General features: G+C 37.3%; 1 protein-coding gene across 2 annotated transcripts in view; it reads left to right on the top strand.

Annotated features, from left to right (window-relative positions):
* Window positions 1-13,234, top strand: part of ARPP21 (cAMP regulated phosphoprotein 21) — a 156,708-nt gene extending 143,474 nt beyond the window's left edge. Inside the window, 2 exon segments of one of the 2 annotated variants that reach the window (NM_001374350.1) lie at window positions 11,120-11,268; window positions 12,439-13,234. In NM_001374350.1, the coding sequence (NP_001361279.1) occupies window positions 11,120-11,268; window positions 12,439-12,696 (407 nt within the window). In that variant the 3' untranslated portion in view covers window positions 12,697-13,234. 2 annotated transcript variants of the gene reach the window in all.
* Window positions 13,235-13,638: the final 404 nt, after the last annotated feature.

Genomic DNA, 13,638 nt, shown 5'->3' with positions numbered 1-13,638 from the left:
CACTTAAAAATATTCATGGCTTCATTTGGGTGCTTATAAAGCACTTTTAATCATGATGAAATGCAAGTATTGCCTTTGAATGCCTTGAGTTGAAGGGAAAAGTTAACGAGTGAATGATTTGAATCATTTCTCTTCTTACCCTGGAGCAAGCCATTAAAAGAATGAAACTTCTAGTCAAGATAGAAACAGCCTGCCCCAGAGGAATGATTGAAGGAGTCTTCAGGACAGGCATTTGTCCTTTAGTTTTATTTTCACTTTAATTATTATAAAATCTGATTTAAGTGTTGACCATAGCCTCCAGTTCCAGCCAGCTGAAAAGATAAGCACATTTGTATTTGTGTGGACAAGTCTGCAGACTTCTTATTGTTGTCTCAAGCCAGATAAAACAACCCTTTTAAATAACAGTTCCTCATAAGGTGAGATTAAAGATATTTCTTCTTGCTGTTACCAAGGAAAATCATGATCTAGTTGATTATGTACATGAACAGAAAGTATCTCTTGGCTATTGCTTGGGGTTGTGACATCATCTGGTGCCCACTATCTTTACTTTGGGTAAATTATTGCTGTAATATTGATGAAATTACAAAATAATGGATAATCAGAGGTCATATTCCCCAACTCTAACTATAATGAAAACTTTAAAAATGTTTAGTCCCAAATTCTCCTTGGAAAACATTGGTTACAGGTAAAATAGATAAATTTATATCAAACTTAGTTGTGTTGTTGTTGTTTTCAATGAGCTATACATTAGATAACCTAGAACTAATCAATTGCTGTTGGGCTGTAATGAAATGTAAACAAGTGGACCTTTTATTTTTTATGGCATTCTGAAATTTAAAACTGACTGATTGTAGCTAACTGAACCTTAAGGAAAAATAAGAGGAAACTTGATCCTGAAAACATTAGCACTTAGCATTTTGTACGTATATATGCTCAAATAATATGTATCCATGGTATGGCAGAAAATATCTTGCTGAAGCCTCTTTCAGTTTCTTCATGGAAATTTCAGTTGATTGTCCATTTTAGTAAATAACATAGAGCATGTTATTCCTGTCAACTGATCCTGTCAATTAATTTGCAGTGGAGAGTTTGTGGGACCATGGACTTCTCCTTGATCTTTAACCAAGTCTTCCCTGGGTTATTGCAATTCCACGTAGATCAAAAAACACTAATCATGTGCATCAAATAAATAAGCACATATTTCCTTCAGGTTCTTCTGAGAAGTTATCTTGGGTGGCTTCTGTTGTCTTCCCAGAATTATATTATAGCATTTGGTTGTAACTCCCTAATAAGCTCTCTAAGCTGTTTTGTGTCCTCAAGAGGAAAAACCCCAGGACACTTTGCTGCTGGATCAAATAAGGTATATAGTAGTAGTAGGTGACATGGAGAGCTACTAGATGATTCAGAGAGAAAGTTCAACTCTCTGTTACCCAAATCCCAGCCTTCTTGGTTGTATGCAACCCTTGATGTTGAATGTGCTATGAATTATGACAGGTTCATAGATTTTCTTACTCTTTCCCAGGTTTTTCATTATTTTAATCCCTTCTTTTAAAATATACTAATTCTTACATTTATCCCATGTTAAAAGAGCAAGAAAAACAAAACTATAAAATCCCGTCAACCCTATGCCTCCCTCTGGCTCTCTGCTCCTTTCTCTGCCCAGCATGGTGCTTCACTGCCAGGCTTCTCAAGCTTCTCAAAGGAGTTCTTTTTCTTCCTGTCTGGCTGATGTACCCATCACTAGCCTTGCTTTCATTGAGGTCACCGGTTTGTTTGTTTTTTCAACCTAGGGTCTGCTGTCTTTTCTTCCTTGGCAATTCTGCAATTGTGGTCATTGTCACATTTTTCTTTCTTGAAACACTCCCCTACCTCTTCTTACTTGATACCATTCTCTTCTGGTTCTTCTCATTTTCCTACTACTCCTCATTCTCCTATCCATGTTTTATTTTCTCAGCCCAGTATTTGAATATGATTATGCCTTACAACTCCATTTTGATAGTCTTCTCAATTGGTACCCACTCATAAATATATTGTCTTTAGAGCAACTATGTCCTGATAACTTCCAAATTTATGCCTTTAAGACAGGCTGTTTGTCTGAGCCCCAAACCCCAGACTTTTTGTTCACATGTTTACTGATCATCTCTTTATACTTGTTCTTTCTGTATTTATAGCTAAGGTACTGCATTCCACTTCCATACCCAAATTAGAACCTGGAATTTATTCTTGTGTTTTTTTTTTAATTTCTTTCACCCCCTCCTTTCCGCTCATAGATGCCAGTTTCTGACAGTTCACATCCTACATCTATCTCTCTCTCTGATATGTCTCTTTTCTCCGTTGCTGCCACCCTTTTCTTAACTTCATGTCTTCATCATCTCTGCCCTAGATTATTACTTTTGCTTTCCAGTAGACTTTCTACTTCCAGTTACACAACCCCACATTGTCTCATGGAGAAGTTTTATGAAATGGCTGTTGATCATTTCATTGCTCTGCTTATAAACCTTACATGGCACCTTAAGTCTTTCAACACTAAATTCCAGCTTTATAGCATGCTTTTCAAGACTCAAGGATTTGAGCCTAGCTCCATTTCTATCCTCTACTTCCTCTGCCTGTTTCTCACCTATTGCTATGCCTGTATATTTACAATTCTTGAACACATTTTTTTTTTGTATCTTTGCCCTTTGCACACGCTGATCCTTATGTTTATGCCTCTTTTATTCTGATTATTTCCACATTGCCCTACCCCATTAGCAAATATCTGCTCATCTAATGCTAGGTTCAATATGACCTCCTGGAAGCTTTCTACTGCATGCTTCTCATATCCCTACACACAATAGAAGTAAGTACTCTTTCTTCAGTGATCCTAGAGTTGGAGACAGGTGCCTATCCAAGTGTACTGCAAGATTCTGTTTATGGCCTGTCTCCACCATTTGTGTAAGCTCTGTAAATGGCTTTTATGGTCATTTTTACACCAAATGGCAAGAATAAATAGTCAATAACATTGTGGAAAAAAGAATCAAAGGGACAAAAATGTACAAGAACTGCAAATATGATTGCTTGACATTGACTATTAGGTCATTAGCATGCCAGAGCTATCTCACGCTGGCTCACAAGAGCCAACTGTTTAAAAACCAGGAATTTTGCCAACTAGTTGTTAAGCCCTTTGAGGCTTGAAAGTAGGCATGGTGGGAATATTTACACTAGGGAAATCAGCAAACACCACAAATCAGAGCTTTTGTTTTTCAGAGAGACAGTTTTCCAACAGACTACTGATATTCATGATTACAGTGCAGTCAGTTAGTTCATGCTCATGTCCATCAACCATGTGATACCACCAGAAATCATAGATTCATGTTCTGACAGCTCATCTCCTAAATAACTCTCTGTCCCTCTTCTTTCCATTCCTATACCACCTTGCCTTAGTTCCTGTCTTCATTGTCTTTGCCCTAGAAAACTACTGTTGCCTCCCAGTAGATGCTACCACTAGAACAATATTATTGTTAAACCTACTACTAGAACAATCTTTGAGCAAGAGTCCTGCCAGTCTGGAATCGAAGAAGATAGTTATCTTTGACTCCTTGGGAATAATAATATATAATGCTTTATTATATAAAGAGGGGGCACTTTTAATTTATCATCAGTTGCTTATGAAATAATTTCTTTTTTTTTTCAGTTGCAGTGACAGGTGGATTTCTACAGATTGAATCTGTGGCCATCGTACTTATTTCAAGATAATTGGCCAAGGCTAGGTTACATCCTGTAGCCGTGCAACAGTGACAGTAATTTGATCACAATGATGTTGACCCCATGACTTTTGACTTCATAATTATCTGCTGTAGTCAGCTAGCCAACAGCACTTCATCAATGAAAATATCCACCAGGAGGAATATTATCATGGGGATAGTTATTAGAGCCATCTCCATTTTGACTTTGCCCCAAGCTTGGTCTGGGGAAAAAGCTTCTTAATGTTGCCTCAGCAGTAGTTTGCTGCCTCCCAGCCTGGTTTTAAGTATATCCATAATTAACACGACGGGTAGAGGTGCAAGAATGCCACATTTTCTTCTAAGCCACGCAACCTCATTAAGAAAGTAAAACGTTTGTGAGTCTTTCATGCGGTCTTTCTCCCTCTGGGTTGTTGAAGCTCTCTGGATGTCAGCACAGCACTATGGGCCAGGAAAGTTCAGAGAATTACTTCAATAATATGACAGCCTCTTCCATTTAAAATGGAATTCAATGCTGGCTTCCCTTGGAGGCATTCATTGAAATTCCATGCATGATCCATTCCTCTAGTCATTTAACAATGTGTCTCATGTTTGCCCTGATTTAAAAAAAGAAAGAAAGAAAGAAAACCAGCTTTATATTTGTGATAACATGGATCAGGATAGGATAATTGCAGTGAAGAGGCCCCAGAGCCTGCAGTAATAGGATGGTTCATCTGATCTGTACTGCCATTAGAAAATGACCCATGCATGAATGTTCTCAGGGGACAGTAAAGAGGCTTTTAAGAATTACATTCTGTGTAGTATGAAAGCTAATGAGCAAAAGAGGAAGTACGAAGAAAAACTACTGCTTCAGGAAGCATGGTTCTACTTAGGGCCTGCCACAGCTCCCCTCAAATTCATTTGGATAGACAGGCCATTACTAGGATGACTACTACGTTACCCCCGTGCCCATGCACACTCCCTGCGGGTCATCCTGTACCAAGTTCCTAAGGAATTAAAACCAGTGAGTAATAAATGGTGAGGAAAAGAAAGAGGATGGATACAGCAACTGCCAATAAATAAGGTAAAAAAAGACATTTACGTCAAAGATGAAAGAAGTCATAATGAACTTCAACATTAAAAAAGAAAGTTAAAGGGAAAAAAGCAATTTCTTGTACATCGTCTTTCCATGTTATGCTATTTTACTTCATATATAAGAACAGTACCTAATTATGATTTCAAGAGTATATATTTTAACCGTATCTTAATTTGTAAGCATGTTTAAAAATAATGTCTTCCAGTCTAGTCTATACTGCTTTCTTGTTTTAAAGGTTTTACCTGACCGGGCGTGGTGGTTCACACCTGTAATCCCAGCACTTTGGGAGGCCAAGGCAGGCAGATCACAAGGTCAAGAGATCGAGACCATCCTGGCCAACATGGTGAAACTTCATCTCTACTAAAAATACAAAAATTAGCTGGGCGTGGTGATGTGTGCCTGTTTTCCCAGCTACTTGGGAGGCTGAGGCAGGAGCAGGAGAATCATTTGAACCCAGGAGGCAGAGGTTGCAGTGAACTGAGATTGCGCCACTGCACTCCGGCCTGACGACAGAGTGAGATTTCATCTCAAAAAAAAAAAAAAAAAAAAAAAAAAGTTCTACTTAGGGTTTTAGATTACATAAATTGGGAGGTTGGCATACAGGCAAAAGAAAAAGTCACGCCTTGTTTGTCAAAGTTAACAAAAAATCGATGTTAACAAAGTTAACAGTAAAATCGATGCCTTCCTTGTGCCCAAGGACCCCTGGTTCTGATAGGCTTCATTGTGAGTGAAACTGTGGAGACTCTCTTCTGCTTTACATGAGGGAGAAGTTGGAGGCAGGAACATCCACGACCCCAAAATTCACCTCTCTGAGGCATAAGGCGGTGACTCCTCTTTCAAGAAACCATAGCGATACTAAAATATCAAGCCGTGTGTCTGTTTTCTCCACCTAAGGCTACTACCGTGAACACCACAGTGCTGTCAATAGATGAAGCTGGAAAATATTTCTGTCTTAAAGGTGATGTGCCCCAGTAATGAAGTGAAACAGGAAAAAAATCCGTAGTGTTCACAGAATTAGAAAGCAGACTGACAGTAGTCTATGAATTCCAAAAGTAGAAGTGGCCTGAGGGGCCTTTATTTCTCCAAGCCTTCATCTGCTGTCCCAGGTTGTTTGGCAGAGTCCCTGTGTATCTTCTTTTTTTATAACCTAATTTTATCTTTCAAATAATATAAATGCTATTCTTGTTTCTAAAGGCCAAGTTACTTTCCCAGAGGCAGCCAGCAGCCTGGAGCAGTCAAATCATTGAACTGATCTTATATTTAATGCAGAATTAAGCTACTTGCATATTTCAAGATTTTAAGATTATTTCGAGAAAACAAACCAGAATAAATATAGTCTCTTCAAAGATTGTGAGGAAAGCCATTATTTGAAATGGTCCTAGTAATTTAAAACTATGGTATCACTGATTAGAAATGAAGTAAATGAAGGGACGAGAGTCTGTTTGAATAGCCTCACCCGTACCTCACCCCTCAACGGTCTTCCTGCTCTTTCGCTCTCTAAGTAACAAGCCTTCAAACTGTTATTGAGTGATATGAGTTGATACTGATAGGCAGTCATGTTTTACATTTAATTTCTCTTGTTTTTCTTTATTTGATATTAATAAAGTCTTGTTCAACAAACTGTGGAGCATAATTCTTATCTTTTTTACTTAATTGTTTTAAATATTGAGAAAACAATTAATGTAATACACAGTCATTGAATACTTGCCACATAAAAGGGATGATGTGAGGGCTATGAGAACTAGAAGAATGTATAAATAAATGGTACTACAATTTAGCACAGAAAAGCAAGGATGCCAAAGTCAGAAAACCACAACCTAAATTTTAGCTACAATTCCTCGTAATAGCTGTGTGACCTTGACAAGTTACTATATCCTCCTAAGTCACAGTTTTCTCTTCTGCAAATGGAGTTTAGTAATAATGACTGCCTCCTAAGATTGTCATAACAAGAGCTTAATTCACTGTTTGGCTTAGAGTAAGTGATCAACAAATATAGCTAGTTTATAATGGAAAATCCTCAAAGAAGATAAAGTACAGAAGAATTGACAGGGAGCCAAGAAAACAGAACCAGGCAGATACTGTAAAGTGGCAAAATGCACAAACTGTAAAACTGCAGCTAAATACAGGGCTTTTCTGGATAAGCAGTTTTCTTCTTCATATTCTTCACCAGCTATACTATTAAGCTAAGCTACTGTAATTCTACCTCACACCATGTACAAAGAGCAGAGTTTGATTCAGAATCAAGGCTCTTGCTGGTTCCTTTGAAATTTGGAGAAATATTCATATCTTGTCTTCAAGAGAAGTAATTTTTATATGAAACAGCTTGCTAACTCCAATCATTTGAAAAGACATTCTACCATATTAAGATTACTTCCCTTAATAGACACATGTATATCACACTGCTTGGGTGGACTGGGAGAGGCTGTGAGAATTGGCCAGCTTCTGAAGAAATGTGCTTGGTATAGAAATTTGCTGTCTTCACTATACTCCCTTCCCTGTTTCAACCTCCATAATTAACAGCAGGCATAATAGAAATGCAGAAATAGAGATTACTATTTTGTCTGTCATTTCATTCATTTCCAAAATATTGAAACTGTAACAAACTACTCAAATAAGAGTTAAAATAATATCAGTCACAACCATGCCAATCTACAATCCCTAATCAATTTACATTCTAATTGTTCATAATTGTGCTACATGAAGATAAATGTTTTCTTGACTGAATATTAACCAAATGCCCTCAAACTACAAATAGTATGCAACTGTTGTATTTTAGTAGAAAACCTATTCCATTTTCAGATTGATACAATGCAGACATTTTAAATCTTATAAACTCCTCGATCTTTGCCAAGTGCGTTCTTTTATTTGCCAGGAGGCATTTGTCCATTCCTAACCTTTTTACCTCCAGAAAATAAATGACACATGTGACTTGAAAATTCAATCGATCTTGACTGAAAAAGAAATAATAAAAATAGATAATGTCTTTATCATCTCTGTAGCAAGCCTACAGGGCAGATACTGTTGCTGCTTCAGTTTTGCAAGATGCATTATATCTTGCTAATCCTCAATAAATATGAAAAAGTGATCATTTCACAGCTAAGAATTGACAAACTGGAACACATTTCTCATTTGAATAGACAAGATAAGCAGTTCCCACCAGTGCTGCCATCTCTGCCTTCGGGTATGTTGTGTCCCAGGCAGACACTGTCGGTTCATTCTTAGGTCACTGCTATTTTATTTCTATTTGTCTATTTCTGGACCAGAACTCAGATTCACATCCAAACATCTGCCTGTCTTAAAGACCATTCTGCTCTCTACCTTCTGTGACATAATTTAAAGAAATGAGTAACCCCAATTAAACCATTGCGGGTGTAAATTTCTTGCCTGGAGAGAGAATTGAGAAATGAATGGGATTCGTGAATATAAATTGGGCTCTTCTTACACTAAAGTTTTCATTTTGAAATGGTAGAGTATTCACGCTCCACATAAATCTGTATTTGCCTTAAGTGTGTTTACCAGGGGAACCCCAGTGTAAAGCTCGTAGCCCATTGCTATGCATAACTGAATATTCAAGTTCACAAATCATTAGGCAGAGAAGGCCTGGAGAAGGAGATGCTGTGGCAGGGCAGCTGCATCTGGGCTGGCAGCAAAGATGAATTCTGCTGTCACAGGCTCTGCACCTTTACTAGGATGGGGCCACCCAACCTGCCCACTCTTTTTCTCTTCTTAAATATTATTTAATATTAAGGATTGCTTCCTCTTCCAACCAAGACATTCTGCTTTCTGAATGTCTTAACAGCTCTATTATTTTCCCTTCACCCAATTTTGGTTTAGAAGATGATGTGTTAAGTGAATCTCTTATAGGCCACCTAATTTATTTTCAAACAAATGCCTCTGTGAAAGGATGGAAGGATTCAATAAGGAAATACATAAATAATCTTCAGACGCTAAGCAACCCGCTTCACTTTCCCCCACTTCCCTCTTCTCCTTCCCTCCTTTCCTCTCCATTTCTGTTGTTGTTGTTTGTTTACATTGTAACTGTATATATTCTGTGAAGATCCATTGAGGCCAATTGGCCTTTCAGTGTATAAACAAATATAATCCAAAGTACTAAATGGCACTCCTCTCATTTTCAACTTGTCCTTTCAGTCTTCAGCCAGAAGTAAGGCCTTATTATATTCACAATTACATGGACTTGAGAATGAGTGTACATTGCCTGCTCTTTGCTATAGAACTAAATCAGAAGGAAGTCTGTTGGTTATAAGTTTTCTATGATCGTCCAGAGTTATTTTCTTATGTATATAATAATTCATGCTACAAAGAGCTTGATGTGGTTTGGAATAATGTCATAATAAAATGGTAAAATAGCCATGGAATTTTTCAGGGCAATTGGATGTATGAATCACAATGGGAGACCTAGACAATGAAAAACAATTGAAAACAATTTTCTGCAATTAATGTGAAAATAATTTTCTCTCAAGTCTCTCTGCAAATGAGAACAGAGAAGTAGAAGTAGTGAAAATGGTAATATGTGATTAATCGCATTTCTTGTTCCCAGGTCTGATGGTTTTTCCTTATTGTATAAACTTCAAACACTGTAGGTATGCAGAACTCTGAGCTGATCTTGTTAGTCTTAAATAGACCTGCCAAGCATATTAAAGGAAGGTTCTGACTGTCTACTGTGGACAGAATGTAGCTCAAAGAAATGTGGTTATTACCCTCAATTATATTTGTAATATGAGGTGTCTTTACAATAATTTAAAATAATTCAGTAAATTGAAACCACTATGAAGATGATTTAGGGTGAGTAATAAGAATGTAAAACAATGGGACACATAAGGAAGGTCAAAGGGTAGCTTTTTAGATTACACACTGGTTCCACTCGCCAATTGTAGGCATAGGGCAGACCTCCCAAATAGGCCTTTTCCCAAGCTTGCTCTCCAATTCTCCAAACTGAGGACACCTTGCTTCTATCTCATTTGATGAACTGAGCCAATCTCCTAATTCAGTGACTATTTGCAAGCCAAATTTTCATAATATTTCTGAAATAAATGAAGATACATTTTGTATATCCAAGGATAGTTAAGTATTTTCTTCTATAAAGACTATAATATAATGTGGTCCTTCTTTAATATAAAGACTCTCAGAGGCACTCAATATATGGATTATTTATTAACGATGCATGTTGATTAGCTAGTTTTTAACTTTCAGTTTCAATTTTTAAAATCCGATTGTGAAAGTTAGTTCATATTTGTGTTAAGAAAATCTAGGATTTTAAAGATTCTTTTCTCTCAGAGAATTGTATTAAGATAGCAGTTCCACTTACTCTCAGGTACTCTACATGGTTAATAATATGAGCTCTGGAAGGAGCTTATTATACAGCATAAAATGAATGTCTTTCATTTCTCTACCACTGTGTCATTTTCACCTAAATCATAACTTTCTTCCCAACATTTACAAGAACAATCCGCAGGCTTCCTTTATAAGGATGCATTTTAAACCACTCATTGAAGTGAGGATTTAAATAACTAGAATAAATCAATTCTGGCCTACTTAAAAAATAAAAAAAGACAAATGAAGGCTAACAAACTGACCCACCCAGAAAGACATGAACAGATAAATTTTTGAATATTGTATTCTTTATTATCTATTATGTGTATTAATACTTGGTCACATATTGGAGTATTTTACCAAAAAATTCTCTCAGAAGCTAGTGGCGAAACAGAAGAAAAGCATCACATGTGTCCCACTTGCTGTTGCCTTTTTGTCTAAGGCAATGGTTATTGTGAATTCCTCAGGGTAGCAAGTCATTTGGTTCACTAGGACATAAAAAAATAGAATTTATCCAAAGTTAACGGGCTGTTTGGTGGTCTCTGTGTGTGAAATGAGATTGTCCAGGAAAAGAGGATAGTAAGGGAATGAGTCAATTTAATCTTAAAACAACTTGATAATCTGTGAATTCTCCAAATATCCTCAAAACCAAAGAAAAAGCCAAATATGAAAGGTGTAATTTATAGTAGTCAATTGGTATCAATAGAGTCTTCTGTTTTTGTGCCATGAAGAATTTATCATTGTCACATGTATTCAATAGACCATTCTGCATAACAATAGAAATGTCAGTGAATTTTTAAAGCCATAATCTTGTTCACTCTTAGAAGTAAAAAAAAGAGAAAATGCATTCTTAGGGAATAAACATCTGATAACACATTCTGAATGGGGAGATTGAGATGTCTGAAGGCTGCCTTTTGAACCAGTACTTTTACCCCATGAAACATCACTGTGTTCTTTGTGCACAACCAGTTCAAAAGATCTCTTTTCTTCACAGGTTACCAGCCAGTCTTGTCTGGTCAACAGGGATTCCAAGGCCTAATAGGAGTGCAGCAGCCACCTCAGAGTCAGAACGTGATGAATAACCAACAAGGAACTCCGGTGCAAAGCGTGATGGTTTCCTACCCAACAATGTCTTCTTATCAGGTGCTAATAAGCAGCTTGGAAAATTGTGGGTTATAAAGTAGCATTTGCCAAAGTGGAAGCTGTGGGTCTGTCCGTGGTTTGGGTGGCTGGCTGAGTAGTGGGTGCTTGGCCCATAACTGTTGATAATTTACTTTGAATCAAGATTATAATAGAAAAGTAGAAAATGCAAAATACATGCTTCTATCACTACCGTGGCTTTTGAATGCTCTGCCAAGTTTATTTCCATATAACTTCATATTCATGGAAGAAAATACATTAGTCTACAGTTTTATTCTTAAAGACCTTTGGAAATTTTATTGTATTTTGCTTATGGGTAGAAAGTACTCATGACAAATTCCCATTCATTTTTGTACACACCCAAATAAACTTCATTTTTCCATAACTTTAAGTTATAAGAGATTTTAATATGGCATCTCAAATTCATTTAAAGGGCATTTTTGGAGCCTAACAACTACATTCTCTGAACTAAACCCAAGTTAAGTATTTTAAAATTGTTATGTATCCTTTTGTGATGTATATTCTAAAATACCCCAGAAGTAGAAATAAAGAGTTAGTGAAATGGTATAATAATTACATTTAACTGTACCAGGTGCTTCTGACCCTGAAGGACCTATCCTAGGGCCCCTACCCTACTATTCTGATTCACATTGCATCAACTTCTACCTCCAGCTCCACAATAAGTGTTCTCTAAAGTTGCAGGTTGAGAGTATAGTAGGTGCCCAGGACAAAAGCCCTTTTTACTATGGAGGACTCCAGGCCACTTTGCATAAAATCAGAAAGGGAACATGGCTTTTCAAACTGGGAGAAACCCAGAGTGGAAGATCTAGACTATAGTTTCTAGAGGTCATTGAGAGAGAAGGGAAGGAAACTCAGAACTGACACCTTCTGAGCATCTACTGCATTCCAGACAGTGTGCCAGGCACTGTACACCATCCCTTCAATCCTTTCAATGGCACTTTGAAACATGTATGTCATTATCGCAATGGACTAGGGAATTAGAGAGGTTAAGTGACTTTCCTAATGTGAAACAGCCGATAAATGGCAGAGCTGGAATTGATGACCTGTTAGGTCTAACTCAAAAGCTTGAATATTTTTCATGACACCATGTTGTTTATTGTACAGACCACAATAGCCTCTTCATACAGGGTTCTTGCTTGTGTCTTTTTACAGGTGCCAATGACCCAGGGTTCTCAAGGACTGCCCCAGCAGTCATACCAACAGCCAATCATGCTACCTAACCAGGCAGGTCAAGGGTCACTCCCAGCCACTGGAATGCCTGTTTACTGTAATGTCACACCACCCACCCCTCAGAACAACCTTAGGCTGATTGGCCCACACTGCCCCTCCAGCACTGTCCCAGTGATGTCGGCTAGCTGCAGAACAAACTGTGCAAGTATGAGCAATGCCGGTTGGCAGGTCAAATTCTGAGAGCTCTGGCTGTGGTACATTTCTTCAGATATTTCTCATGGCCTTTGAATGAAGAGGAACAGGGTGGGAAAACTGGCTGAGGACTTAAGTATTCACTCAACACTCAAATGATTGCTGCTGGTATTCTGTAAAAAATAAACAAAGACTAATATACACGTTAGCTGGTTAATGGTGCATATTTCTGTCATGTCTGCTAGGTATGCCTTTATAGCTTAGCTAGTGACATGAATTCATTAAGGTAAGATTTTCTCCTACCACTGAATACCACTGTGTAGATTACAATATCCCTAATTTGGATTAGTTTTGTACTTTGTGTTGAGTTTGTGATGCTAAAAGTATTTAAAAATTATATACTAAATCACATTGTACCAAAGCTGTAATGGAAAAGCAAAGAAGAATTGATGAATTGAAGGAATAATTTATATACATTATAGAGTTTTCTTTTTTAATGGATATACACTGTATTGTAGTGTTTAATCAAAATAAAACTATTTGACCTTATGGAGGAAGGTCATGTTTTTACCACCAGTTTGGTTCACTATGTCTTCCAATGTGTGTTTTCTTATGTGTCACTGTATTCCCTTCAAACACTATTTCATGAATACTGCATGGAAAAGGTATTTCAGGCATTTATAAGTAAACTGCCATCACATGGGGATATGCCTTAGCAAAGACTTAACCAACTGTAGTTTATTGTCATAATACTAAAGGGTCCTGAAAATAAGATGGCATCCATTTCATTCATTCATGGAGTTTGCAGTTTTAAAATATATACCTTCCTATTAGTTATAGGACTATTAAAAGTACGTAGTTATACTTCACCAACTAGGAAAACCTGCGTGTCATCATTAACAGCAGCCCTATACCAAACCCTGTTCTACCTTCATGTGAGTTTCATTATGTACCTGAAAACAAGGTATCTTTGTTTGGAGGAAAATCAGA

The sequence above is a fragment of the Pongo abelii genome, chromosome 2, assembly GCF_028885655.2.
Source record: "Pongo abelii isolate AG06213 chromosome 2, NHGRI_mPonAbe1-v2.0_pri, whole genome shotgun sequence".
Lineage (NCBI taxonomy): Eukaryota > Metazoa > Chordata > Mammalia > Primates > Hominidae > Pongo > Pongo abelii.
The sequence above is the reverse complement of the archived record's forward strand: the minus strand, read 5'-3'. Positions and strand labels throughout refer to the sequence as shown.